The 26,537-nt window shown below is 47.1% G+C and overlaps 3 protein-coding genes across 3 annotated transcripts in view; 1 reads left to right on the top strand and 2 right to left on the bottom strand.

Moving 5' to 3' along the window:
• Positions 1 to 1,055: 1,055 nt before the first annotated feature.
• LOC135375140 (mediator of RNA polymerase II transcription subunit 22-like) lies at positions 1,056 to 2,389 on the bottom strand. The gene is made up of 3 exons (XM_064607864.1): positions 2,294 to 2,389; positions 1,997 to 2,207; positions 1,056 to 1,782 (listed from the first exon to the last, which is right to left on the bottom strand). The coding sequence occupies exons 2-3, from the start codon at positions 2,204 to 2,206 to the stop codon at positions 1,564 to 1,566; spliced, it is 429 nt and encodes a 142-aa protein (XP_064463934.1). The 5' UTR covers position 2,207; positions 2,294 to 2,389; the 3' UTR covers positions 1,056 to 1,563.
• A 213-nt stretch (positions 2,390 to 2,602) lies between these two features.
• On the top strand, positions 2,603 to 4,669 carry LOC135375139 (large ribosomal subunit protein eL8-like). The gene is made up of 6 exons (XM_064607863.1): positions 2,603 to 2,712; positions 2,815 to 2,935; positions 3,089 to 3,238; positions 3,420 to 3,640; positions 4,150 to 4,280; positions 4,460 to 4,669. Exons 1-6 carry the CDS (start codon positions 2,698 to 2,700, stop codon positions 4,632 to 4,634), a joined length of 813 nt encoding a protein of 270 aa, XP_064463933.1. The 5' UTR covers positions 2,603 to 2,697; the 3' UTR covers positions 4,635 to 4,669.
• Positions 4,670 to 19,322: 14,653 nt separating this feature from the next.
• Positions 19,323 to 26,537, bottom strand: part of LOC135375155 (uncharacterized) — a 101,625-nt gene continuing 94,410 nt past the window's right edge. The window contains exons 28-32 of the mRNA XM_064607882.1: positions 26,182 to 26,453; positions 23,756 to 23,825; positions 22,604 to 22,803; positions 22,405 to 22,523; positions 19,323 to 20,526 (exon numbers count right to left, since the gene is read on the bottom strand). Coding sequence (XP_064463952.1) covers positions 20,383 to 20,526; positions 22,405 to 22,523; positions 22,604 to 22,803; positions 23,756 to 23,825; positions 26,182 to 26,453 — 805 coding nt within the window. The 3' untranslated portion in view covers positions 19,323 to 20,382. The remainder of the gene's footprint in view (positions 20,527 to 22,404; positions 22,524 to 22,603; positions 22,804 to 23,755; positions 23,826 to 26,181; positions 26,454 to 26,537) is intronic.

The raw sequence follows: 26,537 nt of genomic DNA, 5'->3' as shown, positions 1-26,537 counted from the left end.
GGAGCAACGCGTTGCACTGTAGTGGTCCGCGCATTTTCTGTAAAACCCTTATTATTCTCATATAAACTTCGTCGGGGAAGGTCACTTCGAAAACGCTACAATTGCAAACTTTATTCTCACTTGTGGTTGCTAACAAGCATATGCAATGCTTTACACGCGCCACGAGCTCTGTCGTCTAGATTTGGCTAAATTTAGTGGCCGGATTTTTTTTTTCTACTTCCGTGTTAGCCGTGTTTGCCGCGAAGCAACTGTGGCTATGAGCGACGTACAGAAGTGGAGAGAGGACAGCAGGGAAGGAGTGGGGAACAGGGGGATTAGAATGAGTCCTGGGCCGACTCCAGGCGGAACTGTGCTGTAAAGTCTTCGGAAAACCGAAGGGAAACCTCAGACAGCAAAGCCGGTGCCAGGATTTGAATCTATGTCACCTCCAGGTCTCGGCGTGGAAAACGATCGTCCTAACCACTACGCCACGGGAGTAGTTGGTAGTGTCCGCGAATATGTGACTTAAAAGTAGCACAGAAGTCATTTTTAACACCCTCTTTTCTTCCTATAAAATTGTTAAGTAGGCCAGTAAGATGCACCATAACAAGTAATTCACACCATAGAGTCATAATCATTGTAGAAATTGACATTAAAGTACGCCGCAGAAAGCAACAAACAAACAAAGCAACAGCAAAAGTATCGTATAGCTCCTGGCTCGGTCGTGATCCGGCAGCTCCGGGGGAACTGGTGAGTTAAGGGTGGACGCAGGGAGCTCTGTTTACGAGTTTGTTTCCGGGAAATAAATTGCACACATCAAAACCTTTTGTGCTATTCGGTAAATCGACGTACACACTATCATCACTTCACTTTCATGGCGGATGCAGCTCTACAAGATATATATATTTTTTAGATTGTGTATCTTTCTGTTTGCCAGTCTAGAAATAAACAGGCATGTAACAAATTTTAAAATTAAATCTAAAACACTGCTGCTAGGGCTAAGCTTTGTCTAAGTACTTCCAAAATAAAGACTAGATAGGTGACAAAAAAATGAAGAAGTGTCAATGCCGCTGTGGAATGCTGCAAATGGCTGATACGTTTATTTTTCTGCTACTTCCAAGTGTGTAGGCACAACAGCTGTGAGAAATAATTCCTTGGAAATCCAAGGGTTATGACGTGCAATTGCTCCTGTAATAGGTTACATTCCACTTCTTGCGATAGCATAATTTATCAGGTCCTGTATTGGTCCGGCTCACATTCTTGCAATAATACGTGCTTTGTTGAGGCTCAGTCACAGACAAAAATATTTGGTCAGGTACACTTTGGACAAGGATGGGTTCAGACCTTGTAGCTTCCCGCAGTGCACCACGTCTTGGCCCACGTCTGGTACATTGCTCGTAGTCGTTGGGTACTCCGATTTCGTTCAGTACCAGACCTAAATGGGCTACTTCACAATGGCAGTCAGTGTACCAGTATACACGTTAATATTGTGATGGTTCTGTGGGTCTTGCCATCTGTTTCCATACTGACCATATAACACTTGAACATTTACAACTTCGGAATACACGTTAACAGCCGTACTGGCTACTTATAACACGATGAGTAGTATTCTTCCTCAAGTTCATAGAGTTCTGCAGCCATGTCGTCCCGCAAGGCCATCAGTCGTTGATCGCAGTCCATCTGTACCGCACAGTACCGCTGACTATTCTGCGCGATAGAGTCGTTGATGAATGGAAAGTCGTTGAGGATCAAGTACTGTTTGATGTCAGATATGAGCTTCATCAGTGATTCTCCGGCTCGGACCTAAAACAGACAGAACAACAGTGAATGCGGTACTTCTGCGAAAGCGCTCAGACAGTTGTTTCTACCTGGACCTATAGCACTAGTACAGAATATGCATATACAAGAAAAAAAAAAAAAAAAAAAAAGCACAGAATATGTTTTGTATAATGTGCCATAGAAGAGGTGTTTCCTACGAATTAGACGGTACGTAGATTTTCATAGTATAATCACTCACAATGTTAGCAGCACGAACGTGCATTTCGTACTGATCTTCAGTCACTTGCAATGGACGCAGAACCTGGCCCTCCTCCTCAAGTGGGACCCTCGTAGACTTGATCATTTCTGAGAAATTGTCAACCATGGATTTGATATCATCTTTGAGCCGTTTGTTGTATGACTTCAGGAGGGCTTCTTTGCTCTGAGTGAGTCCTTTCTGCTGAGCCATACTGCAATTAGGTGTTTTCACGTTATAACGATGTCACTTGAATGCTCCGTAACGCGAAATTTTTACTAAAATGTAGAGTCGTCAAACCTTGGTGAACTATCCTACTTTTAGTGCACTGTAGTTAGAACAAACCGGCACTGCCTGCACCACAACCACAGCGAACAGTAGACGTTAGTACATCGAAATGCCACCAGGGCCAAGTTTACTAGCGTGCGAGGGACTGCATAATTTTTGTTTTACAACAAAAATTACGTCAACCTAAAAATATCTGAAGATTAAACGCTAAAAATGATTGATCAACGTTGCAAGCAGTTGTCGCGCACTGATTTTGAAAGATGAAAGTTGAACTTCCGTTTCCGGTAAACGCACTATAAAAGCACAGTACGGCGCGGCCATTTTCTTTTCCATCACATTGGATTACTGTGGTAATCTGCGGTGATCCGTGATAATATAACCTGTAAAGCCTTGTCGTTGGTCTCCAACGTGTAAAGATGGTCCAGAAGAAGGTAAGGCACAAATTATTTCTTGTCATCAAGATAAATTACCTCGTGGATCCATTCAAGCATTGGCCGTCGTGCTTATTTCCATACTCTTGTCTTGATCGCTAGAATGTCAAGGGAAAGAAGGGGAAGAAGAAGATCGCAGCAGCCCCGCTGTCTTCCAAAAAACCAGAGCAGAAGAAGGTGGTTAACCCGTTGTTTGAAAAGCGCCCTCGTAACTTCAGCATCGGTGAGTAAGGCTAGAATGCCTGTGGCATGTGGCCTATGATGCCTTAGTTGGCTAGGCCCTAGCAAACTCGACAGGTACGGCTCGTTTTCTATATTCGTCGGGCACAGCTGTGTGCATGTGTGCTTTAACTCAGCGAGTTAATTTGTAATTCAGGCCAGGATATCCAGCCGAAACGCGACCTCACTCGCTTCGTAAAATGGCCGAAGTACGTTCGCATCCAGCGTCAAAGGGCCATCCTCTACCAGCGCATCAAGGTTCCCCCACCGATCAACCAGTTCACCCAGTGTCTTGATCGCCAAACAGGTCAGTCATGTTTATCGAAGTACATTACAGCTGCTGACCATGATGTCTTAAAACATTTGAATTTCTTCACCTGAATCTTAAGTGTTGACATTCTCTTTCTCTGAGTCATTTAATTCTGTAGTGTATGAGAATGCAGAGCATTTACGGAACTGTTTCTCTAACTGATTTAACATTCTTGCAGCAACCAATCTGTTCAAGTTACTCGACAAGTACCGTCCAGAGACAAAGGCGGCTAAGAAGCAGAGGTTGATGCAGCGCGCTGAGGAAAAGTCAAAGGGCAAGGAGGATGTCCCAACCCGTCGTCTGCCTGTCGTGCGGCAGGGTGTGAACACTGTCACTTCCCTGGTAGAGCAGAAAAAGGCTCAGCTGGTTGTCATTGCCAACGATGTTGATCCCCTTGAGGTATGGCAACATTGTGATTCACTTTTCGGACGGCTTACCTAGAATGACAAGTGACAATGAATGACCGCAAGGATTTCGGGTCGATATTGGGCTTTACCCGAATTCTTGGGAACTTGTTCGGGGGACTATTGTGAAAGATGGGGTTTAACCTGAAAAACAAAGAACCCCAAGCATACATTCCGATCTTTGTTGCCAACCAGCAAAGGTTATCACTGAATATTGCACACTATATGAAGAATTGTAACTGTTATGTTGCTTTGCTGTTTCATAATTACTTCATATAATCCCTAAGCCTAGGGACACTTTTACCCTACAAGCATCTTGTAGACATGTTTGCCAAATTGTCTGTATGAACCCTGACTCTCGAAAACTATATGGCTGCTGGTTGTGTGAAATAATTTGAGTGAAACCAGATTCTACAAAATTTGGTTAGCTAGACAGCAACTGTCTCGATACAATATTGCATTATTGTCCTTGCATTGATTGGTGGACCTGCTTTCTTTCCGCAGCTTGTGCTCTTCCTGCCTGCCCTGTGCCGTAAGATGGGTGTCCCGTACTGCATAGTCAAGAACAAGTCCCGTTTGGGCCGCGTTGTGCGCAGGAAGACCTGCACGTGTCTCGCCCTTGCCCAGACCAACTCGTGAGTATTCTACGAGGTTGCTCCTTTAGCGTATCGATCGTGATGAGTTGTTTAATCCTGAAAAGCAGTGATGTTCAATCAAACCACAACTATACGAGCTTTTTAACTCTGAACGGGGCGCATAAGTGGCTTCGTTGCGGGTAAGTGTCTTCGCTAAACTTTTTCTGCCCCTTCGACAGGGAGGACCGCTCTCAACTTTCGAAGTTGGTGGAAGCGATCAGGACAAACTTCAACGATCGTTACGAGGAGATCCGCAAGCACTGGGGTGGTGGTCTTCTGGGCAACAAGTCAGCAGCTCGTATTGCCAAGTTGGAGCGTGCCAAGGCGAAGGAGCTGGCTCAGAAGGTTGTCTAAGCATGTGGAGCACTCAATAAAGACCCTCTCTTTGACATATCGTGCTTTGTTTGACATATCTAGGTTGTCCATCCTGGTTAGCGCATAACTCGCTCTGAACAAAGGGTGTCTGACGAAAAGGTGTTCTGGTTCAAAGAAAACTGTTCAGCTCCGGAGGATAAGAGTAACTGTTGGAAACCGCAGTTCAGTTCCACATGATGTAAGGAGAATTTATTGCAGCGAAAGTAATCCCCTTTATTCTTTCCAACAGTAGAGTACTTTCACCTAGTTCCTTTTCATACAGGGTGGACTCCCAAATGGCAGTCACAGTTACAAAAAGTAGGAAAGACTCATAAAATAAAGCTTTGCATATTGAAAGAAGGAAGTCTCTGAACAGGATAACCAGCTGCAGGATAGAACCCACAGGCTTTCTGTGTTTGCCCTCCAGTGTCAAGAGGGGTTTGCTTTCGCAGTGCTTGGATTTCGTTCCGGTTCGGCCAAGCCAAAAACTGAACCGGTTCAACGCTTCCATTTTATATCTCCCATAGCACTACTTTTGATCAGGTTATGTGTGGCTAATAGCTTACTGCTGTGTCTGCATTGACGTTTTTAGGGGTCAGGTACGCCGTTTAGCAAGAGAGAGGAGATTATGGACGAACACTTCCAAATAGCGTTCATACTGATGGAGTGGTGTGGTCCTGATACTTCCCAAATCTCCCAAAACTTGTTTTTTTTTGTTGACACACACAGTGCCAGCAAGATACACTTAAAGGAAGCCCAACAAGATGGGCAGCATTTAACATAGACGGCGGTACTTGCCGGCACACTTCATTCGCAGCGTGAATCATGTCGAAAATAAGTCTTCCAGCCTTGCTCCGTCCGAGCTCACAGAAGTGTACCAGTTAATCCACAACACAAAGGCAACGTGTCACGACACAATTGTACTACCAGCAATTAGAACTACTTTTACTTTTCAAACTACGACCAATCAAACAGGCACCGTCCTCCACTTCCCATGTTTCAGACTTGTTTAACTTTTACTGCTCACGTGTAAAGGGAAATTTTGAGCGGTTGTTCGTCCTATAGAGCTACACTAGAGTCACTAAGCTACTCAACCGGCCTCCTCTGTTCCTGCTTCATTCGTCCGCGTGACGATTCCTCTCTGAAGAGCAGATCGCCGCAGCACGTGAGTGGGGCTCTTGCCGCCGCGCTCACAAGGACAATGCACTTCAACATATTAAAAAAGGCGCTGAGTCCTCGTTTGACCGCTAGGTGAAAATTTGCAAAATCCATGATATGGATACCAACGCGTCCCCGTTCGGGTATTGGGAGGTGCTTGAGGCTTCGGACTTCTTTTATGTCCGAACCGCGGTTACGGCTATTATTTTTTCCGGTTCTGCTCGGCCGGTTTGGATTCAACAGTGTCATGAAAATTTCGGTTCCAGACAGGTTCAGTTCACAGTACAGGACAGTGTTCATGTTCAGTTCCGGCAAAAATAACGGTTCGGGTACGGTTTTCAGTTGGGGTTCGGTTCGACACCCTGATTAAAAGGGAGTCTGGTCATTAGGAGGAGCCTAAAACAAGCTCGACATGTCAATCAAACTTAGGAGCATTTCATTGGTTACCGTTTTCCGTGGGGGCTACGGTGACACCCAATTTTCTCCAAAATCGAGGGTGGTGCTTGGAACGGCGAAGCGGAGATTTCGTGACAAAAGTACTCACAAACTACTTTAATTCCATACTGCGAGTATACAGGGCAGAGTTCGAGGTAACTCGTTACTGTAACTAAGTTCCTTTCTTTGGTAACTTGGAACTTAACTCGGTACTTTTGCGCCGTGGTAACTTTCAGAGGAACTCGTTTCTTTTTCAGGTAACTTTGCCAAATTAACTTAAGTTCCAAGTTACTTTTAGTTCTCTTTTGACTCACGTCCACATATTTTCTTGCTTTCTCTCCGGTTCCTTAATGACATTTTTTGCCATAAAAGGTAATATTCAATCAATGACAGTATTTTATTGAGGAAGTAAGAACCGCTGCCATTGAAATGAAGCTGAACCACTGTGCGCCCACAGGGAGTAAGATGCAAAGCGTTCGAGTAGACCTCTACCAGAGAAACGCTATCATGACGTTAGTGGACAGACTAAAACCGAAACAAATCGGAAGGAGAGGGCTGGATTCCACGAACGGGCATTTGTTCACTGCCTCCCATTGAAAGAAAAGTAGTACCGAAGGTCGCGTCCCTTTCAGGGACCATCTAAGCCCATCAGGACCGTGGCTTCCGGGCGTTGCAACGTGAGGCCTAGTTAAGACCGTGATCCCAAGAAAATAGCAAGAAGGACGATCCTTATACGTAGGATTTTGCATTACACAGGGTGACCCAGCCAAATGCGAACGTATTAGATTATATATATATATGAAAAAAATAGCCGGAGCTCTTTGGCTGCACTATAGCATATGTTTGTAACTCAAACGTCGCCATGCCGGTACTGGACAGCTGTTTCGGCCTTGTTGGGCCATCATCAGCAGTACGCAGGCAGGCAGCGTTTGAGTGGATGGCGTCAGAAGGTCACGTAACACGTGATTCCTCCCGTCAGGGTGAGATAATTCACTCACTGAAAGCCCAGTGCAAAGCCAGTGAAGTATATATGTATATGTATATATATATATATATATATACATACACACACACACACACATATATATATATATATATATATATATATATATATATATACATACATATACATATATACATACATGTCCATTATGCACGGCACAAAATAGGCTCCTCCTCCCGTTTTCAACAAATCAAGGGCGATAACGTTGTCATTCGGGATGATGGTTGGCTAGGAGCGTGCTATGTGGTGAAGTTCATTTTTAAGGGTGTACGCTCAGCCAACCTTCACTCCAAATATCATTCTGTGTCCTGATTGTTCAAAACAGGGGGAGGCGCCTATCTGGGACAAAATAATCTGTCCCAGATAGGCGCCTCCTCCCATTTTCAAAAAATCAATACGCAGAATGATATCATTCGGAATGATGGTTGGCTATGAGCGTGCTATGTGGTGAAGTTCTGTTTGAACAGTGTACGCGCAGAGCGGATGCAACTAGCATTGCTGATTTCAAAAATTAACATCCAAGTTTGGATTCGCCGGTGCCAGCTGTCCCTTGGTGGCCCAGATGTTGGGAGCATGGCTATTTTTCAGGCAGTGAGAGCCGGGCAGCGTGCACATATCATCCGTGAGCAGTCACTATTTGGGTCTGTGCAGTGCTGTCGCCGCTGGCTTACAGCGACTCGGCTCTTTTATATACACTCTTCAAAATGAACTTCACCGCATAGCACGCTCCTAGCAAACCATTATCACGAATGATATCATTCTGTGTATTTATTTTTTGAAAATGGGAGGAGGCGCCTATCTGGGACAGATTATGTTGTCCCAGATAGGCGCCTCCCCCTGTTTTGAACAATCAGGACACAGAATGATATTTGGAATGAAGGTTGGCTGAGCGTACTATGTCGTGATGTTCTGTTTTAACAGTGTACGACCGGCAACGGCTAAAGGTACCTTACGGTGGCCCAATCAACCGCTAGGAGCCCAAATATTTGCGCCACTCTGCTCCACACTAAAAGTGTAATATGCATGGCATCGCAAAAAAAAAAAAGAAAAAAAGAAAACAATGTTCTGCTGTCTCAGACATGCCACAAAACGGACAACCGTCCGTTTTGTTGTTATCTGCCCTGATTTGTTGAAACGGGAGGCGTACGCCTTTTTTGTGACACTTATGCTGTTCATAATTGTCACAAAAAAGGCGTACTCCTCCGGTTTCTAACAAATCAGGACAGATAACGATATCATTCGAGATGATGGTTGGCTAGGAGCGTGCTATGCGGTGAAGTTCATTTCTAAGAGTGTAGCCCTTTTTATATATCCACGGCCTCTCTTGATGCCTACTGCCATGCACATCACGTCGTGGACGCGGCTGACAAGAGGCATGTTACTATTCAGTTCGAAAACGTGCGGTGGCTGGGCTACATATTTCTAAATCATTATACTCTGGCTTCCCGAAGCATGTGCAAAAAAGGCGATGTAATTCTCGGTGACGACTATTTCCGGGGACACGTGCAGACGGGGACACGTCCAGTCAATGATCATCCGCCGTCAATGAACGCCACAGTGAACGCCGAAGTGTTGGACATGCCACCCTTCTTAGTGGGGCACCTCGATTTAGTGCAGATAACATGGACCCGGCGTGCCATATACCACAAGTAATAATACGTATATATATATATATAAAATACGTACGGAATACTCGAATTCTGGTCACAGTTGTGCCCCACATGGGCGACATATTCCACCTGTGTCCTGTACTGATGAATTTGCTTAGCCTTATGCTAAAGCAATATTTTTGTTTTTCATTTTAGTGCAGGGAATAGGAGTTGTTAGTATGACAGATTCCCAATATGCGGAACACTGCACGATATGGATTCTTCCATTTCGTGCACTGCTGGTCTCGTTAGCTCATGTAGTAGCGTGTAGGCTTTTGCTGAGCACCCTATAGGTGCTCCAAATTCTCCGCAGCCCTATACCTGGCTGCACGTGCAGCATATGTAGCCAGCCATGCTGCGGACCCCCCTTACGTGTAAATTTCCCAATTATTATTAGTGTGTCAACTCATGAAAGCAAAAAAAAAAAAAAAAAAGAAGAAATCATCATGGAAGATTTCAGCCATACCTAAGCGCAAACACAACACACACGCCTCATCACTCCACAGCATGACTCTGGGTGCGTTTTCAGCGAGCGACGCTGTAGTGCAATAACTAGTGGCGCCTCTATAGCGAAGCGCAGGTCGCCTATAGCCGATCGTAGGTCGGAGGACCGCTCCCTTCTCAATGACGCAGATGACATTCGACAAGCAATGCTCAACCACTGTGCGGCCCTTTGTATTGAGTCATCTCCAAATGAGCCCGTGGTCAGCCGAGGTTGCCAACCGCGTATAGAGCTTCTCTCAGTCGTGCCAGTTGTTATAAATTTAAATTTTTTTTAAATAAAATTTCTTTAAATTAAATTTCAGGGCCCACTTCCATAGGTAGTTCTCCTACTTGATGAGACACTGATATTCAGTGGCTGCATCCTTTCACTGAATATTATGCGTACTTTTTACATGATTTCATTCAGCCCATTTCCATGGTGATGACGCGCCGAATATATCAGTGTGCCAAGTTTTAGGACGTCAGCTTTCCCAGTATCTGGTGCTTTCACCCATCATGTTTTTATCCATTCAGCCTATGCCGACTTTCACGTCGCTTTACTCAGAAGCTGTGTCAAAATAGTCGTTTTAGTTCTTAAATGTATAGTTTCTTCACCTTCTGCGCACTAAAGCTTATAGCTGTCCTCATATCACCGTTATCAACATTTATGAAAGGGGGAGACGGACACGTTCATTGTTGAGCTTCCCTCACACCGGCGAACTTGAATAACTGGCACTGATGATATGTGAGAGTGGCTGGACTTGAACTGCGCGTTTGCGGCGATCGCCGCACTAATTCTCTTCCTTTCTCTATTTCTCTGACTGGTCTTCACGATGATGCCAATACATATATATATATATATATATTTCTCTATTTCTCTCCTTGTCTAACCCTCCGTTCTGGTGTCAATATACTCTCTGCTCCACGACGACCACGACGAAGCTGAGCTGCGGTGAGTGATCCTGTCCCTGTTCTGATTTTGAACACTGCCGTCGGCAGTGTCACGCGTGGAATTCCTTCTCGATCTGGTGAAGAAGGCTCCTGGTGGCTGTATTCGATCTTTTCAGCACCAGGATGAGCCAGATTTTGAGCTCGAAGCTATGTCTCTCCAAGGGGCTGCAACTCTCAAACGTTTGGCCTCTGTAGATGTAGATGGTGTTGTCATTCCTTTGGTTTCTTTGGAAACCAACATCACCGTAGTTACGGTGTCTATAAGGCACCGGTTAGTATGGATGGATGGACCGGTTAGATGGAATGTACAGCGAAAAAGCTGCGAACTTCGCTCAGCGTCTGACGCCCTGCGCGAGGCGTCAAAAATGTGAGCGTCCGCCGCCGATCTGCCCATGCCAGATATTTTCGCCCAGCGTCCGCGATTCCGGAAGCGTCAACTGCAGACGAACCAATCAAAGTGCTCTTCCGCTACGAATCTATGCCAGATCGCCTGCACGTGGTCGTCTGCTCTCGTGAATCATCGTCATCGTCCTCTTCTTGCAACTGGATGCTGTCGTCTGCTCGCTGTTTCGCCAACTGCATCGTTAGAACGTGAGGCATTGTCTGCCAAGAAACGTGTTTTCCTCTCGCAGTAGTGAATGTGCATTTCGGTACGTTACTGGGCGCATCTTTTCAGACAGTTGTTGGATTTAGTTGCAAAATTTGTGACATTAAATGCACTTTTTCGAGCAATTGATTTCACTAAGCTTTCACCTTATACCCTGGCAACAGTGACATCACAGCATGACTTCCCGACGCCGTCCGCTGGATTTTCGCTCCATGGAGCTGGTGCCGGCGAACAATTAGCGGCGGAACGCGCGTGGCAGTCTGCCGCGCGAACTTCGTTGCAAAAATTCGCTCCATGGAGGTTGCCCTTAACGCGCACATTGTTTCAGTGCTGGGCCAGTATGGCACAGTAAAGGACATTGTCCGCGAGACATACGACCATCCGGAACTCAGTTTCATAGAGACCGGCCGTGTGATTATGGAAATGAAGTCTCCGGTGCCAAACTTCATCCGCGTTAGGGGTAGGCGACTTATATTTCGCTGCCGAGGCATGCGGAGAACTTGTTTTAGGTGCGGGCAGTCAGGACATTTTAAAAAGTCCTGCTCGGCGCCTGTGTGCTCTAGGTGCGGGGAGGTAGGTCATGCCACCTGTGAGAAACCCTGCCGTATAGGTGTGGGGGAGATCATGCTGCTAAGTCACGCTCGGTGAAAACCTGGGAGTCCCGTGTGGTGGGCATTCCAAACGTCTCGGAGACCGGTGGCGCTGGGTCTGCACCAGCAGAGAGTGCGCCTTCTGCGGATGTAGTGTCGGAGGTCGCGGGTTCTGTGGCATTGGAGCCTGCAGCTGTTGTCGCTCCTAACACAGTGGATGGGGTGGAGGCGGGGATGTCCTCCGTAGTTTCCGCGCCGCTTCCGAGCGACTCAAGTGAGGATGAGTGTGACCATGACAACTGTGATGCAGTCGTCATAGTAGGGGGCGAGAAGGTGCCTCGGGAAGAGCCTGCTGTAGATGATGGTCGCTGGTTCCCGAGCGACGTATCTCTTTCGAGTGACGACGAAGCGTGGGGTCAAAATGATGGTGACATTGACATGGAGGCAGAGGCGTCAGCTGTTGTCTCAGAGGAAGCAACATTCGTGTAATGGTAGTTTTTGTGAGGGCATTATTTCAGATTATGGCACTTTCTGTGGCTACGCTGAATTGTAGGGGTTTTTCTCGCTGTACTAAGCAACTTTCAGTATTACAGTGGGCTTCTAGTCATTCCATTGATATTCTTTTGCTGCAAGACACTCATTTTCTTTCAGCGAAGGCTGTTAGGAATTTAGAGGCGAACCATCATGTTAGGGTATTTTTTAGTCATGGCTCACCTTCGGTCGGTCAGGAGTTGGCATTATAATTTTTCCATCTTATCGTGGCGTGGTAAAGTGGTTTGATCGCGATTGGGATGGTCGCGTTATTTCGGTTGAGTTGGACCTAGCGGGCACAGTTCTCAGAATTGTGAACTTGTACGCTCCGGTCCGCCGGGGTGACCGTACGGAATTTTTTAGAGGACTCGATTATTTCATGGTGAGTAACCCAAACCTTGTGATTGCGGGGGACTTTAATTGCACTATTGACGGTCATGGGAGTGGGAGCAGGCCTGTAAACCAGGGCCTGTTGCAATTAGTCGGCGGCTTAGGACTCATAGATGCATTTTCGCACATAAATCATGGAGTTTACCAGTACACGTGGTGTAATGCTCAGGGTGCACATAGCCGACTTGACCGTTTGTACGTTTCTCCTTGTTTGGGTAGCCATGTTTTGAAATGCGATGTGCTTCCCTCTGGAGACCTTTCTGACCATGAGGGTGTGCGTCCCTCGCTCACTGGGTTGCGAGGTTCTCGGTCCGGATCCGGCTGTTGGAGGCTTTATGCCGAGCTACTGCGAGACACAGAAATTCGTAACGACGTCAAAGCGTTCCTTGTTGATCGCTGCGCTGACACTTTAGTGTCACCGGAATGGTGGGAAGAGACCAAAGTAGGAGCCGCGAGACTTTTTCGTCAGTGGAGAGCTAGGCGTGCCAGGGAGAGTCGGGAGGAATTTGTGCACCTCCGGCAAGTGCTGTCTATTTTGCGCCATTCTGGGTCGCGAGGCCCAGGCAATGATCAAGCCACACAGGACGTGCTAGGAAGGCTAGCCTCTCTTAGGTTACGTTTCTGGGACCAGTTTGCGGCAGCACAAACTGTCGAGCGCTGGTCGCGAGAAGCATATTGCTCTCGCCTTTTGCTTGGCCGTTACCTCCGTCGGCCTCCCATCATCGAGCAACTTGTTGCAACCGACGGTTCGGTTCAGGAGCACCCTGATGGAGTTCGATCACTGCTGCGTGATCATTTTATGGCGCTTTTTGACTCCGTGCAGCCTGCCGACGTCGAGGGTCGAGCGTTTTTGCCGGACGCACGACGTATCGAGCTCAGTGCAGCTCCGTTCTCCGAGGACGAATATACTGCTGCCGCCAAAGCTCTTCACACAGGAAAGTCTCCCGGTTCCGATGGCCTCCCAGCTGAATTTTATAAATGCTTCTGGTCCACTCTTCGGAGGCCTTTGACAGTTCTGTTGAATCAGTGCTTGGCACGACGTCTCCTCTGTCCGTCCATGCGTGAGAGCATTGTCACCTTGTTGTGCAAGGATGCTTCCAAAAAACAAGACCCAAATACCTATCGTCCTGTTTCGCTGCTTAATACTGACTACAAAATTTTATCAACAGCGATTTTGCAACGCATCTCTCCAGTTCTTGGTACAGTCATTCCTCCTTTCCAGGCCTGTGCTGTCCCTGAGCGGTCCATCACGCTTCATACGCAGGCTTTAAGAGACGCCTTGTACTGGGCACATAGTCGGCGGCGACCTTGTGTTTTGGTGTCGTTTGACCAAAGGAAGGCCTTTGATCGTGTGCTTCATGAATACATGTACCGTGTGTTGGAGGCGAGTGGGTTTGATCGCGCGATCATATCGTGGTTCCGAGCACTGTATGCTGGTGCGTCAGCTTCCATTGGTGTCAATGGGGGTACCTCCGCTAACTTCCCCATAAAGGTGGCTGTCCGCCAGGGCCACCTTTATGTCTGTCCGCCAGGGCTGCCCCCTGTACGTCACCGGCACTGTATGCCCTAGTGTTTAGCCCGCTTTTAGAGTCCCTTGCATCCTCGGTTGCATTCCGGATGCTTGCCCTTCCGGGCACATCTGCGTTACCGCTTTTTGCGTATGCAGACGACCTGTCTCTCATCCTGACCGACGAGGAAGCTATCTTGGAATGTTCTCCAGGTAATTGAAAGCTACGGTAGGGTTTCTAATGCACAGATCAATAGAGATAAAAGCGCACTACTTTTCGTCAACCTCATCCCGCCGTGCTCCGCACCCTTTGGTATTCCTGTGAAGAATGCCGTGCGCGTTCTTGGGTATGATTTCCTGCCTTCAGGAATATCTCCCAGCACCTGGGCACGTGTCCATATGCGTAGTATTCCTGTGCTCCGGGACTTGAAAGAGCTCGTACTCCCTATTACCTGCAGAGCGCGCCTTGCTGCGTCTTGGTTTCTGAGTAAATATTGGTATTTAGCCAATATCTCCATCCCTCCGCGGACTACTCTTCAGGCCGCTACACGTGCGGCGTTTCAGTTTATCTGGGGCGGTTCTGTAGAATGGGTATCAAGAGGTCGTATGTATCGGCCTCGCGTAGATGGCGGCCTTTTGGTGCCGGATTTCAAAGTGAAGTGCCTTGCCTTGGGTCTCTGCTCTTGGGTGCGCGATCTTTCAGGGTCTCCTAGAGCAGCGGCATCCTGCTCAGGGTCTACTAACTTTTCTGTTAGGACCCAACATTCGTTTTTTCTCTGAGCTGACACACACTCGCCCGCGCTCAGAGTGCGTGGCTCCCCACCTGAAGGCATACGTTGTGGCAATGCGCAGCCTGCGAGCTTCTTTCCCTGATGATGACATAACATCATGGCCCGTGCGGCGCCTTTACATGGCACTTCTTGCGCTTAATCGGCCACCCCCGAACTCGACGCCTATTCAGCGCCACATAGCGTGGCGTACGACCACTGCTGGCTGGCTGGACGCCCGTCGGGCCAGTCTTCAGTGGCGTTTAGCGCATGACGTCTTGCCGCTGCGTGAGCGTTTTTCCCGTTTTGGTGTAACGTCACCCGGCTGTCCCTCCTGCGAGTACAGGGAGTCAGCAGAACATGCTTTCAGTTTATGTTTGTTGCCGGGTGCCCTGTGGCATCGTGTAGCAGGCCTCTATAGCCTGATGGATGTTGAGTGGAGCACAGTTCGTGGTCTGTACCCCCTCCCTGTCTCGCAGCGGGATAGGCGGCATTTTGTGCTCTTGGTGGTCGAAATCAACTACCAAGTGTGGATTTCACGCTGTCGACGAGTGCACGCGCAGGAGAGCCGCAGTGTGCAGGAGGTGATTCGGCTAGTTAACGCCGGTATTCGCAAAGTTCTTTGCAGGGAGCGTGCGGTGCTTGGAGCAGTTGAGTTTCACCGTCGCTGGATGACCTCTGACATCCTCTTCAGGGTGGACAATGGCAAGTTCCATGTTAACCTATGAGGTGTCCACATCCTCGTGTTGTTCTCCCACTTGCAGCTTTCCAGTGTCATGGACTGTTGCATGGCGAAACGGACACGTATAGCAATCTCTGACCAGCCTTAGTCGCTGGGCGAGAGTTGGTATTCAGAATGTTGTTCGAGTCTATTTGAGATGCTGCAGGAAGCCTGCCCCTGCGGCCGGCCTTCCATTTGATGCCAATACACTCTCTCTCACACTTTTGCTGTTCATTGCAGTACTCGGCGGTCGCGCTCGGGGGCCGTCACACGTTCTAAGCCTCGTTCGAGCGGGTGTTCGCAGAGTTTTACAGAGGGAGAGAGCAGTCCTTGGTGCTATGGAGTTCGGAAGACGCTGGCTAACTTCGTCTGTGCTATTCGAAGAAACGCATGGAAGGTACGTTGTTCACTACTAAGCGTTACTTTCCTTCGTGCCGTTATCCCGTGCGCAACTCTCCGCAGTCTTGGTCTGTTGCATGGCGACGACAAGCACGAACAGCAATCCTTAACGTGACGTGATTTCAAAAGCAGGAGAATTGGCATTGCACTAGTTCTAGTTTTAGTCCTAGCTTGTTGAGATAGTTATATGGGAGCCAGTCCTTGTGACTGGTCTTCCGCCTCGATGCCAATTCACACTTTTGCTGTTAGTGTTAGAGTTTGTGTAAAAGAGTCTACCTCCATAGCTAGTTATGTTGCTTGATGACAATACACACAGTTTTATGCTGTTAGTTGATGCTGCTCTTCGTTTTTAGGGCATCGGCAGTACTGTTTTTGAAATGTGATGTGTTGTCCCATCTTACAGTTGCAAGAGGAACTGGTGCACAGCTGGTGTCTAGTTTTTCTCAATGTATGCTGTGGTCTCCCTCTCAACTTTGCGTAAGCGGTGGAGAGAGGCAAAGGGGAGTCGTCATAAAATGCCCCCCCCCCCCCGTTGCTGTTCCCAAGAAGATTTCCCCTAAGGTCTTCACTATCTCTGTATTGGCGCCGAGAAGATTGGGAGTCGCCCCCTGGTGCTTCACTGAACAAACCGTGTCGTGGCGAATCCAAGGGGGGGGGGGGCAAGCGCCCCCCTAAAAAAAAAACACGTCAGTTTATACATTGGACTTCCCTCTCTCCCATCCCACACTACGCGCTCCGACAAAGAAACCGCCCTCGAGGGTCTGGATCCGCCCCTGATCAAGGCATTGCACGTGCAGGGAACTACTGTCCCGCGTTGACATTTCCTGGCAATGCATGACCGAAAACGACATATGTAAATCTCATTCTAATACTAATATGGCAGCTTTTACTGTAAGCAACAGAAACGAAACCGGAACGAGGATCCCCACCGAGAGGCAGCACAGTGGCGGCCCTAGTGAGGGTCTCGCCCTCAATCTCGGTGAGTTCGTTGATGACAACGGTGGGTTCGTACTCAAATGAGTAAAGTGTCAGGTTTTGAGGGAGAGACGACTGCATAAGCCATTTTGAGACCATTCTCATCTCACACGTATGTGAGATTGAGGCTGAGATCGGCAGCAGGGCAACTGGCGAGCAGAAGTGACGTCTTGCGTAGAAGAAGAGAAGAAGATGAAGGGACTGTTACTATAGCATGAAATCGTTTATTGACATGTATATATACAGGATGTTACCAACAAGAAGAAAAGAAAAAGAAAAGAAAAGCACATCCGCGCCGTCTGCCGCACAGTGTGCCCTCATTCTCCGATTGCTCAATGCACGCGTAACATTGCCTTGTCTACATACAGGCTGACATCCTCTCGAAAGAACGCAACTACGAACGCAAGAACGAAGAAAGTACGCAACTACAAGATCACTAATTACCTAAAATTCATTAGTGAACTCTTTAATTAGGAGATTTCTTGCAAAAGCGGGAAATTGGAATGATGGACCAACCTATAGTCGAAACCTATTTCACGTTTTAAAAATCCTAAAACACGCCCGTGCGTAAAGGTATGGACCCCGGAATTTTGATACGCAAATGAGCCGAAACCGCGGCGACCTCGAGCGCGGATGGTATAGCCCTCATATCACGTGATTTTAGCCACGTGATTTGGAGCGATGAAGATGATTGGGGTATAGGTGCCGCCCTGCGGGCCACATAAGCCGCCTTCACGCCTAGACACGCCTCCGTCGGCGAAGATGATGCATTTTTCAGGCGCGCTTTTTCAATTTCGGCACATTTGCGTATCAAAATTCGGGGATGGATATCTTAATGCGGATGCGTCAACCCTTTGCTCTTCACCGACACGGATGAACATGTTTACCGCCTATGACGTGCTGAAGCGGCGTTTGTATGCTTTGCGAGTGAAATAAATAAATCGTGACGAATGTATAGGCATGTATTTCCGAAGACAACAGTAATCCAAAGAAGAATAGACAGAATTAACCGAGATCTTCATGCCACCCTGCGAAGCAACGAGAATCGGAAATGAGAAAAACCAAACCAACCGCCATTTATTGGTCTAGTCTGTCGAGTTTGGTGAGAATAGAGTGACGAACGAACGACAGCACGCAAGCAACTGATGTGGTGGGAAATCATTGGCTACTTGTTTAACAAATACGTACGAGATACGCACATAGTATGCCGAAATGAGTCAGCAAGTGATGAATTTAGGAAAACGAACGCGTCAAGTCTAGCGGAATGAAGCAACCAACGCAAGTCAACACCTCCCACTACCGACTGATGGCAGCTCCCTTGTGATCGAGGTTTCCCGAGCGAATGCGATCCCCCGACCCCCCCGACCTTGATGCTGTTCCGCGAATGGCGATGGCGATCTTTCGCAGGTGCTCATCGAAGTACAGGGTTCGCCAAGATAAACTTCGGGGTTTGTAACGAAGATAAAACAAATAAGAACAGTGTCGGAAAGTTAAAGTAGACGTTAGAGGACGTATTATGCCCCCAAATTTTATGTCCATAATGCGGCCTGGTCTGTTACTCTGCGGATAAATCGTGAAAATTAAAAAACCGCCGCTGCCTAATCGGCTATACCTGTGTTCCAGCTACTCTCCTCAGCTAGCGACACGGTCGAAAGCGGGGTCGCAGAGAACTAGTCTGCATTCAGTTCCACATGTTCGATGTCGTCTGCAACATCGCGCTCGACTGCTTCGCCATCTACGGAAAGGAGCCGAAAATAATACGTCCTCTAACGTCTACTTTAACTTTCCGACACTGTTCTTATTTGTTTTATCTTCGTTACAAACCCCGAAGTTTATCGTGGCGAACCCTGTACATTGCAGACTGAATGTGAAACCGAAACCGAAAATCACTCACGTTGTGCTGGGGCACGAAAAACGCCGTCTGGAAATTTTGAGTTTTTCTACATTTGAATGGACAAAAAAAAAAAAAAAAAGAAAGAAAAACATTTTTCTTGAATATTTCGTTTTCCCCCCTGTCTCTACGTCTCTAGCTCCACACAGCTGGGATGTCTGAGCGGGCTGGTTGTATGATTCTACGACGCTCGGAGGTTGTTCACTCGTCGTTGTCGTCGGTTTTTGTCTCTCAGGGTCAGTCGCGTCGAACAGACAAACTATAGGAGGTAGGGCCAAGTATGACTGTATCGCGAATCTGTGCAGCGCCAATATGTTCGCGTAGCATCGTTTCATATGCGGAAGGCATATGCCGGGTGTTTCAGTTAAATCCCCGGGCTATATAATTCGCGAACGGGTGCACAAATCGGAGAACTTTATCTTTTTACAAGTGTCTGTCTGATACCACCTACAAGCTGCGCACCGTGTGAACGAGTGGGAGGCGCTCATTATTTAAATAAAAATTCAAATGAGTTTCGTAAAAATGTAGCAGTCTAAAGCAGTGCGCTGTCGGCATTAAAATGGGTACTGCCCCTTTTGGGACCTTCAGTGGACACCTCTTCGAGAAAAATCTGCCACCGAAGCGGGTCATTTGTTGCTGTAATTACATACATATATCTTTATTCCATCAAAAGATGGGAGGAGAATTCATTGGTTTCGGTTTACGTATTTTGTCGCGTCTGGTCGCGGTGAAGCGCAAAAGGACGTAATTCATTGATGCAAGGACATAACTCAATGGTGGATAAGGGAGTGGAAGAGCGTCCTTCTTGTGCTTCACGACGCGTCATATGTGGCCAATCTGCCTCATTGAATTAATATGACCTTGACGTTGTGGTGCTCATATCAGTAAGAAGGTTACGTGATCGACAATGTGCGCACCACAAGTCATTCAATTTTCATTCAAACTTATCTTGAACCAGACAGTTTGCGTTGAACAAGACAGAAACTGATGTTCTGAGGCTGGAACAACATAGAAGGGACAGATACAACAAAGCCTCAAATTGCCTAAGAAATCAACGATGAAAGATGAAAGTCACTGAAAAGGTTAGCCAGCTGTAGGGATCGAACCCACGTCTTCTGGATTACCGGTCCAGGGCTCTACCAATTGAGCGAAGCTAACACGCCTCTCCAGCGACTTTCGGGGTGCGTCATCTGAAGGGACGACAAACCAGCCACTCACTCTCACTCACCCTCCTTTCACTCTTACATTTTTTGCTCACTCATACACACGCGTTGGTTTGTTGCCTGTTCCACCTGCCTGACAATATACCAAGGACTAATGTCTCAGGGATGTTCAGCGTCTTTATGGCGGCAAGTGCTGTACAGTCACTGAGATTCCTTTTTAGACAGGCCTCCGTACCATTTTCATGCCTTGTAGCTTCTCATGACACTTTTTAAAGGTGAACTTCAGTTGGTCTGACCTGGTAGAAGAAAGTATGGGGAGCCAACTTCGGCTATACCCGATGATTTCGCGTTGCTTCTTCAACCCTCATTCGTAGAAGTCGTTACAAACTTCATCTTCGCAGTAAGAAAATGCAACACTGTTCGGACAGAACGGCTTTTCAGATCTTGTTGCCATAAATAAGAAATGTATTTGAGCAATTCTTCCTCATGGGCTGGGACAGGTTCGGCAACGATGTCCATCTGTCATCTTCACGTTGACGTTGTCTTCTGAGCAGTGGAGGAAGAGCCTTCGTCCGAATGAAGCCTACGCCCTCTAATCTCTCCGGGCATTCGCGGAATCCAGTAAACGAACTTGCTTCTCCATAGCCTTCTCGCTGTTTGTTCGTACGCTACCTGGAAACGATGATTATGACAAGAGTGAGCGCGGCTATAACATTGACAGCGTCGGCTTCCACACGGCAGCCGTACTTGAGACAGAAAGTTTTCGGGAACCGGTTGTGCACGCCCGGTACGACAGAGGCACAGGAGCACGAACCGACCTATCGACAGCAGGCATCCCGCCGGTTCTCGGAAACTCTCGTATATCGAAATTCCGCAAGAGCATATACGGGCTACACTCCTGAGACAGAACTTCACTACGTAACACACTGTAGGCTAACCAGTCTTCGGTAGCAACCAAGTTACTTGTAACTGTAACCAGCCACTTTTGGGGATAACTACACTGTAAATTTCAGAACACCTTTTTTGGTGTGTTTGAGGTGTAATTAGGGTGTAACATTGCATATACTCCCCTATTAGACCTTCTATAGAAAAAACAGTCACCAGAAGTGGTGTTAATGGGGTGTTAGTGTTTCGAAACACTCTCTTTCCAACGTGTTATCACATTTTGGTGTAAATATGGTGTAAATGAACAACATATATACTAATGAGACTTTTATTTGGGGGATATCCACAGTGGGTGAAACATGTGTTCCCGTTTGACATTTCTTAAGAAAAGGCAATGAATGGACATGTGGCGAATAACGAATTAGCTTCTTGTGCTGCCAGTACCTAATACTTACGACATGACTTCATCATTAACTAATACCATAAAGTAAAAAAATACTTGTCCTGCTCAATGTTTTTGTGGACATTATGTCAGATGTCAGCCCAATACAGTGTGGTAAGCAATGCAGTGCATATTCAGCAAAAAAGAATTACGATAAAGGATTGGCAGAGCAAAAAGTTGTGTATTCACAGAACAGAGGAAGAGAGCATTTGCATAACGAATACAAGGGTACATACTGCACTAACAAACACGAAACAATGAAGAACTGTATGTTCAAGTGAACAAAATTTGTACTAATATCTGTATTTATTAATTTTATTTTATTATATTTTATTTTATTTTATTTATTTATATGTATTCATCTGTATCATCTGTATCATCTGTATCATTTATGTATGTGTATCAGTTTGGCTTACAGTGGTTGCTGGAATTAGATTGCTGGGATTCCAAAGCCCAACCATGGCATCTTCAGACATTCCTCAGACGCGTTCGCGGACTTCATTTCGCCGTGTCTCATATACGACACATGGTGCACTCCATTTACACCCTTTCCGGAAGGGTGTACAGATTCCACTGGGTGTAGGATTACACCAAAAAGGGAGTCAGTTATGATACCGTTGAAATACACCAATTTGGGTGTAAGGAATACACCTTCTCTGAGGGGTGTAACTTTTCCAAAGGGTGTTGATATACACCAAAAAGGGAGTCAGTTATGATACCGCCGAATTACACCAAAAATGATGTTTTGAAATTTAGTGTGTAGTTACATATTCCAGAAAAGTAGCTTTTAACTGTAACTATAGTTACTATCTCTGTGAATGTAACTGCAAAATGTATCTAGTTACTACTACTACTACTACTAATAAATGTTGTACCTTTTTTTTTCTTTGTCCTACCTACCATACTTCCCCCTAACAGTTCTTTTGGGCCCCCTAAAAGTGCGCGTTGCGGATGATGTATTTTTTTTTGGAAACTAACATATCTACATAAGTGTCACAGAAAGACGTATGCCTCCCATTTTCAACGCCTAGCGTAATCCGCCCACACTTTGCGTTGATGGGTTTAAAAATTGCGTTATTCATGACAGTAAATTAATCTATTATTACGGTACCTTATTTTACGGATACTATATATTATAGAACGTTACTTGTACGGCAAATACAATATATTACCCCCATTTATTATATCTAAGTCAAATATGTCGCAGGGTCAACGTCACTTACATGAAAAAGGAAGATGACAAACCCCTGTAGACTCGCGGAAACCACGAAGAGGTACTCAAAAACGCGACTAACACCATAAGCGTCGATGATGCTCAAGTAGGCGAAGATCCACGTCAAGCCTGAAAGGCAAAGCAGTCGAGTTACGTTCGGGCATACGACACAGAATGCGGACTTGATTTAGATAAGGTTGCATGCTTGCCCAGGAGAAAAACGATGAGGATCGTGGCACGAAGCTGAGCTTTGGCTAATTTCACCTGGCTTTGATTGCTTCGTAAGGCTTTGTGTCGTCTGCAGTAAATGTTATAGATGACTACACTGAAGACAGCAACGTTAGCCCCCAGCGTCAACCCGACTGGTAGGATGAAGCCATAGACCAGCGGTCGTCCATGGGGCCAGCACCTGCAAAATAGTCGCGTGCATGGTCGAGCTCAGCAATACGCCATGTCGACCTTCGCGTAGCACGCGGCTGAGCTCATGTCTTATCAGATGATTGTGATCGTGAGTTTCCCGACCCGAAATGCCGAGCTATGTCCCTGACTCGTTCTTTTGTATGATAAGACTTGGCAATCAATCTCCTTTTTTTTCTTGTGGTGATCCAAGGGTCGTCGGGATGAGAGACGCTGAGGGCGACGCCCGAAGCGCCCTCATGAGCGGGCGGTGGAACTAGAGGCGCATTTCCGCCGCCCCGTCAGCGCGCATGATTTTCATATTCCCACCACAGTGGCACTCCGTCCTCCAAAGCAGACGAAAGATCAGGAGGCGTGGCCTTTCTGTGTCACCTAATTGGTCACCAGCTGTCGTTCTCAGCAGCTTTCGCCGATGTCGTCAAAGAAGGTCGGCATAGCAGTTTTTTTTGGCTCGACGTCTCTCCTGTCCCGACTCCGGAAATGCGCGTCTATTTCCGCCGCCCGCTCACGACGCCGCATCGGGCGTCGCGAAGCTAGAACTGGCCCTAACAGGCAGGGACTCCGTCGAAAAGTAACGTTAGTTGTATTCGGCATGCATCTCGTTGGTGGCTGGGCCGATAACTCCTCGGACGCCCGTTGTATCATTCTGTAATGTTCTGCGTACACTTACGTCTAAGCAGAAAGCGAGGCCTACGCCTTTACGGGAAAAATACGTATGTTTCCCCTTCTCAACAGATCACACGGAAGAACGCTATTTTTCTGGATCCTACTTAGACCTTGAGCGTGTTATGGGGGTATAAGAGCGATAAAAAACCCCAGTGTGAGGGGCAACTGTTTTTTTTTAAATATGGATCACCAACCCGCCCGGATTTTAACTTTATTTCAGTACTTATGGGGTAAAGTTCTGTAAAGACTGCACGATGGAAGGAAAACTGAAGACTCACAGCTCATGCCTGTTGCTGTAGTGATGCGGGTCCAGTGAAAGCATTGTGGCAACCACTATGAGCGGAACACCTGAAGTAAGAATGTGACAGCCTATTAGTAACAGCTTACACACGCGTTATATATATATATATATATATATATATATATACGCTACAAAATTTAGGTTCGAACGACCAGGATGTTGAATATAGATAGGGGAGAAAAGACACCAGAGACTGAAATAGGGAGTAGGGGAAGTTATTTATTAAGCTGGCATTTAAACTAAGGGTCTGGGGAAGTCTACGTTTCGGCGGAAGCTCCGCCTTCTTCGGGACTGAGACGAAAAGTTTTCGTCTTTCGTTTTCGTTTTCGTCTCAGTCCCGAAGAAGGCGGAGCTTCCGCCGAAACGTAGACTTCCCCAGACCCTTAGTTTAAATGCCAGCTTAATAAATAACTTCCCCTACTCCCTACTTCAGTCTCTGGTGTCTTTTCTCCCCTATATATATATATATATATATATAGGTAGGTATATATAGGTACTAACAAAATATGAAGCAGACAACGAAGATGTAGGAAGTAGAAAAAGGGGGAGTTATTTATTTACTAGTGGAAAGTTAAGGGGGAAGTCAACGTTGCGGCGGAAGCTCCGCCTTCGTCAGGACTGACCATGACCGGACCGACCATGCCGACCGACCGACCGACCGACCGACCAGCTTCCGCCGCAACGTTGACTTCCCCCTTAACTTTCCACTAGTAAATAAATAACTCCCCCTTTTTCTACTTCCTACATCTTCGTTGTCTGCCTCATATTTTGTTAGTACCTATTTAATTTCGCGGTCGCCCGAACCCCTTTCTTCCAGTATATATATATATATATTTGCTGAGAGGTTCTTGCTCGCGTTGTGCTTGTATATTTTTGTGCAAAATGGACCCGCGTGCTCGCATGGGCGTACCAGAGTAATTTTTCCGCCCAAATTTTCTACACCATGAAAACGTCGTGCATGCAAAATATTTTCGCTCTGCTGTGTATTGTCGCTGCGCTATCGAAATTCCAATACGCTGTGCAACTGCGTCTCTGCGCATGAGAGGAGGCAGTGAGAGGGAAGAGGGAGGGCGCCGCCGTAGCCAATGGGGCTTCCCGAGTGGAGAAACCGGGAGAGGAGATATGCGCAGAACGCTCGGTTACTTGCAGAGCGTATAACAATGGGAGAAAGCAGCCGCGGCCGACCGACACGAGCCTCGCGTGACGTATAGCCGACGTTGCTATGCCATTCTTCTTCTTTAACAGCTGAAACGCCGCTTATACGTGCTTGAACTGTGACGTCGCACGTCACTGGTCACGTGCTGGAGCGCATGATGCGTGACACCGTCCGCTCGTTCGGCAATGCGCTCCTTACACGAAGGGAGGATTTTTTAATGGTGTACAGAACAGCGCTTTGCCGCGTGCTCTGTAGGTCACCTGCCCGCTTGTTCTTTCGCAGGGTGGCATTTTATTCGTTGTACATGACGCCGCAGCGAAAAACTACTGCGACTTTCTCGCACGCGTCGTACGCTTTTTCTTTTGTGACGGTTAATAAAATTGCACAAGTGTCACACACAAAAAAAGAAAGGTATACGACCCCCGTTTTCAACAAATCAGTAGTAGGGAGAGCGAGGTCATTCGTGATGGTGACTGATCTAACAGCGTGTTATGCGGTGAAGTTCAGTTTTTAGGGTGCAAATGGTGACCATGTATACCCACGAGCGACTTTTCCGGGCGAGATCTCGGCAGAGGCGCGAGGGCAACAGGAGCGGCGCCATAGTTTCTTGGGTGCGCGTGAGCACCGTCGCGTTTTCTCGTTTGAGTAACTTCTTCATCGTTACTTCAGAGCACTTCAGACGTGGTTCGTATGCGCTCGGCATTTCTTCCGCGTTATCTTGTTTGCGCGTGCTTTCCTGCTCGATGTCCTTTGCCGACCTCTCGCCAGATGAAGTCGGTCGTGCGGATACCCAGTGATATGAGATGCAAGAGGAAGGGAAAGAGGAGGACGCGACAAGAAAGAATAGTTTGAATAGTGCCTCGAACGAAGAATATAATATCTTAGTTTGTTTTTGTTGGCGTGCACTACAGGCCGAGGACTTGCTACCTAATGAGGCTCGTGCACATGACGTCACGCGCAGCCTTTGAGCGCTTCTGAGCCACGTGACTCGGGAAAACATGTGGATGTGTCCTACTGCGGGCCGAATGAGGTAACAGCATGTGTTTTTCCAATATCATGCATACCGCAACAACTCACGACATGCCCTCCTACTGTAGCTCCTGTGCGGCAACATGTTTTCCCGAGTCACATGACTAAACGTGACGTCACTGCACAAGCCTCATTAAATCAACTAATTCGTTTCCCATTTTGGCTTACGCGGTTACTAAGCAACGCCGTCGACGGGAACGACGGTTATGGGAACTCACCCCAGGCTGGGAGGGCGCACTTGAGCACAAAACGAGGAATGTAAGTTCCCAGAACTTTGACGAAGCGCAAGTACTGCAGCATGGCTTCCACGAAGGTCCAGCCAAACGTCACTAAGAGCAGGTAGTGCAGGAGAGCTCCCATGACTGCACAAGCGGCAGAGCTTCTCAAGGCATTGTGGGAAACGACTAGGACTCCAAAGAGCACCAATGAACCTAATAAGGATACCGAGAGATGCAGGAGGCATTTGTGTCCTGCTCCCTTTCTCCATGTCCTAAAATTGAAAAAAAAAACGAAAGAAAAAAAATGCATGAATAGTTCAGCGATTTTCTTAATCACAGTTATCAGCACGTGCTCC

Source organism: Ornithodoros turicata, unplaced genomic scaffold (assembly GCF_037126465.1).
Source record: "Ornithodoros turicata isolate Travis unplaced genomic scaffold, ASM3712646v1 ctg00000829.1, whole genome shotgun sequence".
NCBI lineage: Eukaryota > Metazoa > Arthropoda > Arachnida > Ixodida > Argasidae > Ornithodoros > Ornithodoros turicata.
Note: the sequence above shows the minus strand (reverse complement) of the source record. Positions and strands in the feature narration are given on the sequence as shown.

Bases quoted from the DNA above. Each gene is read 5' to 3' on its own strand.
- LOC135375140 (XM_064607864.1), bottom strand. From the start codon at position 2,206: ATGGCTCAGCAGAAAGGACTCACTCAGAGCAAAGAAGCCCTCCTGAAG. The intron at 1,783-1,996 runs GTGAGTGATTAT...TGTCTGTTTTAG, and splicing joins ACGTTCGTGCTGCTAACATT to GTCCGAGCCGGAGAATCACT.
- LOC135375139 (XM_064607863.1), top strand. The intron at 2,936-3,088 runs GTGAGTAAGGCT...TTTGTAATTCAG, and splicing joins CCCTCGTAACTTCAGCATCG to GCCAGGATATCCAGCCGAAA. The intron at 4,281-4,459 runs GTGAGTATTCTA...CCCCTTCGACAG, and splicing joins GCCCTTGCCCAGACCAACTC to GGAGGACCGCTCTCAACTTT.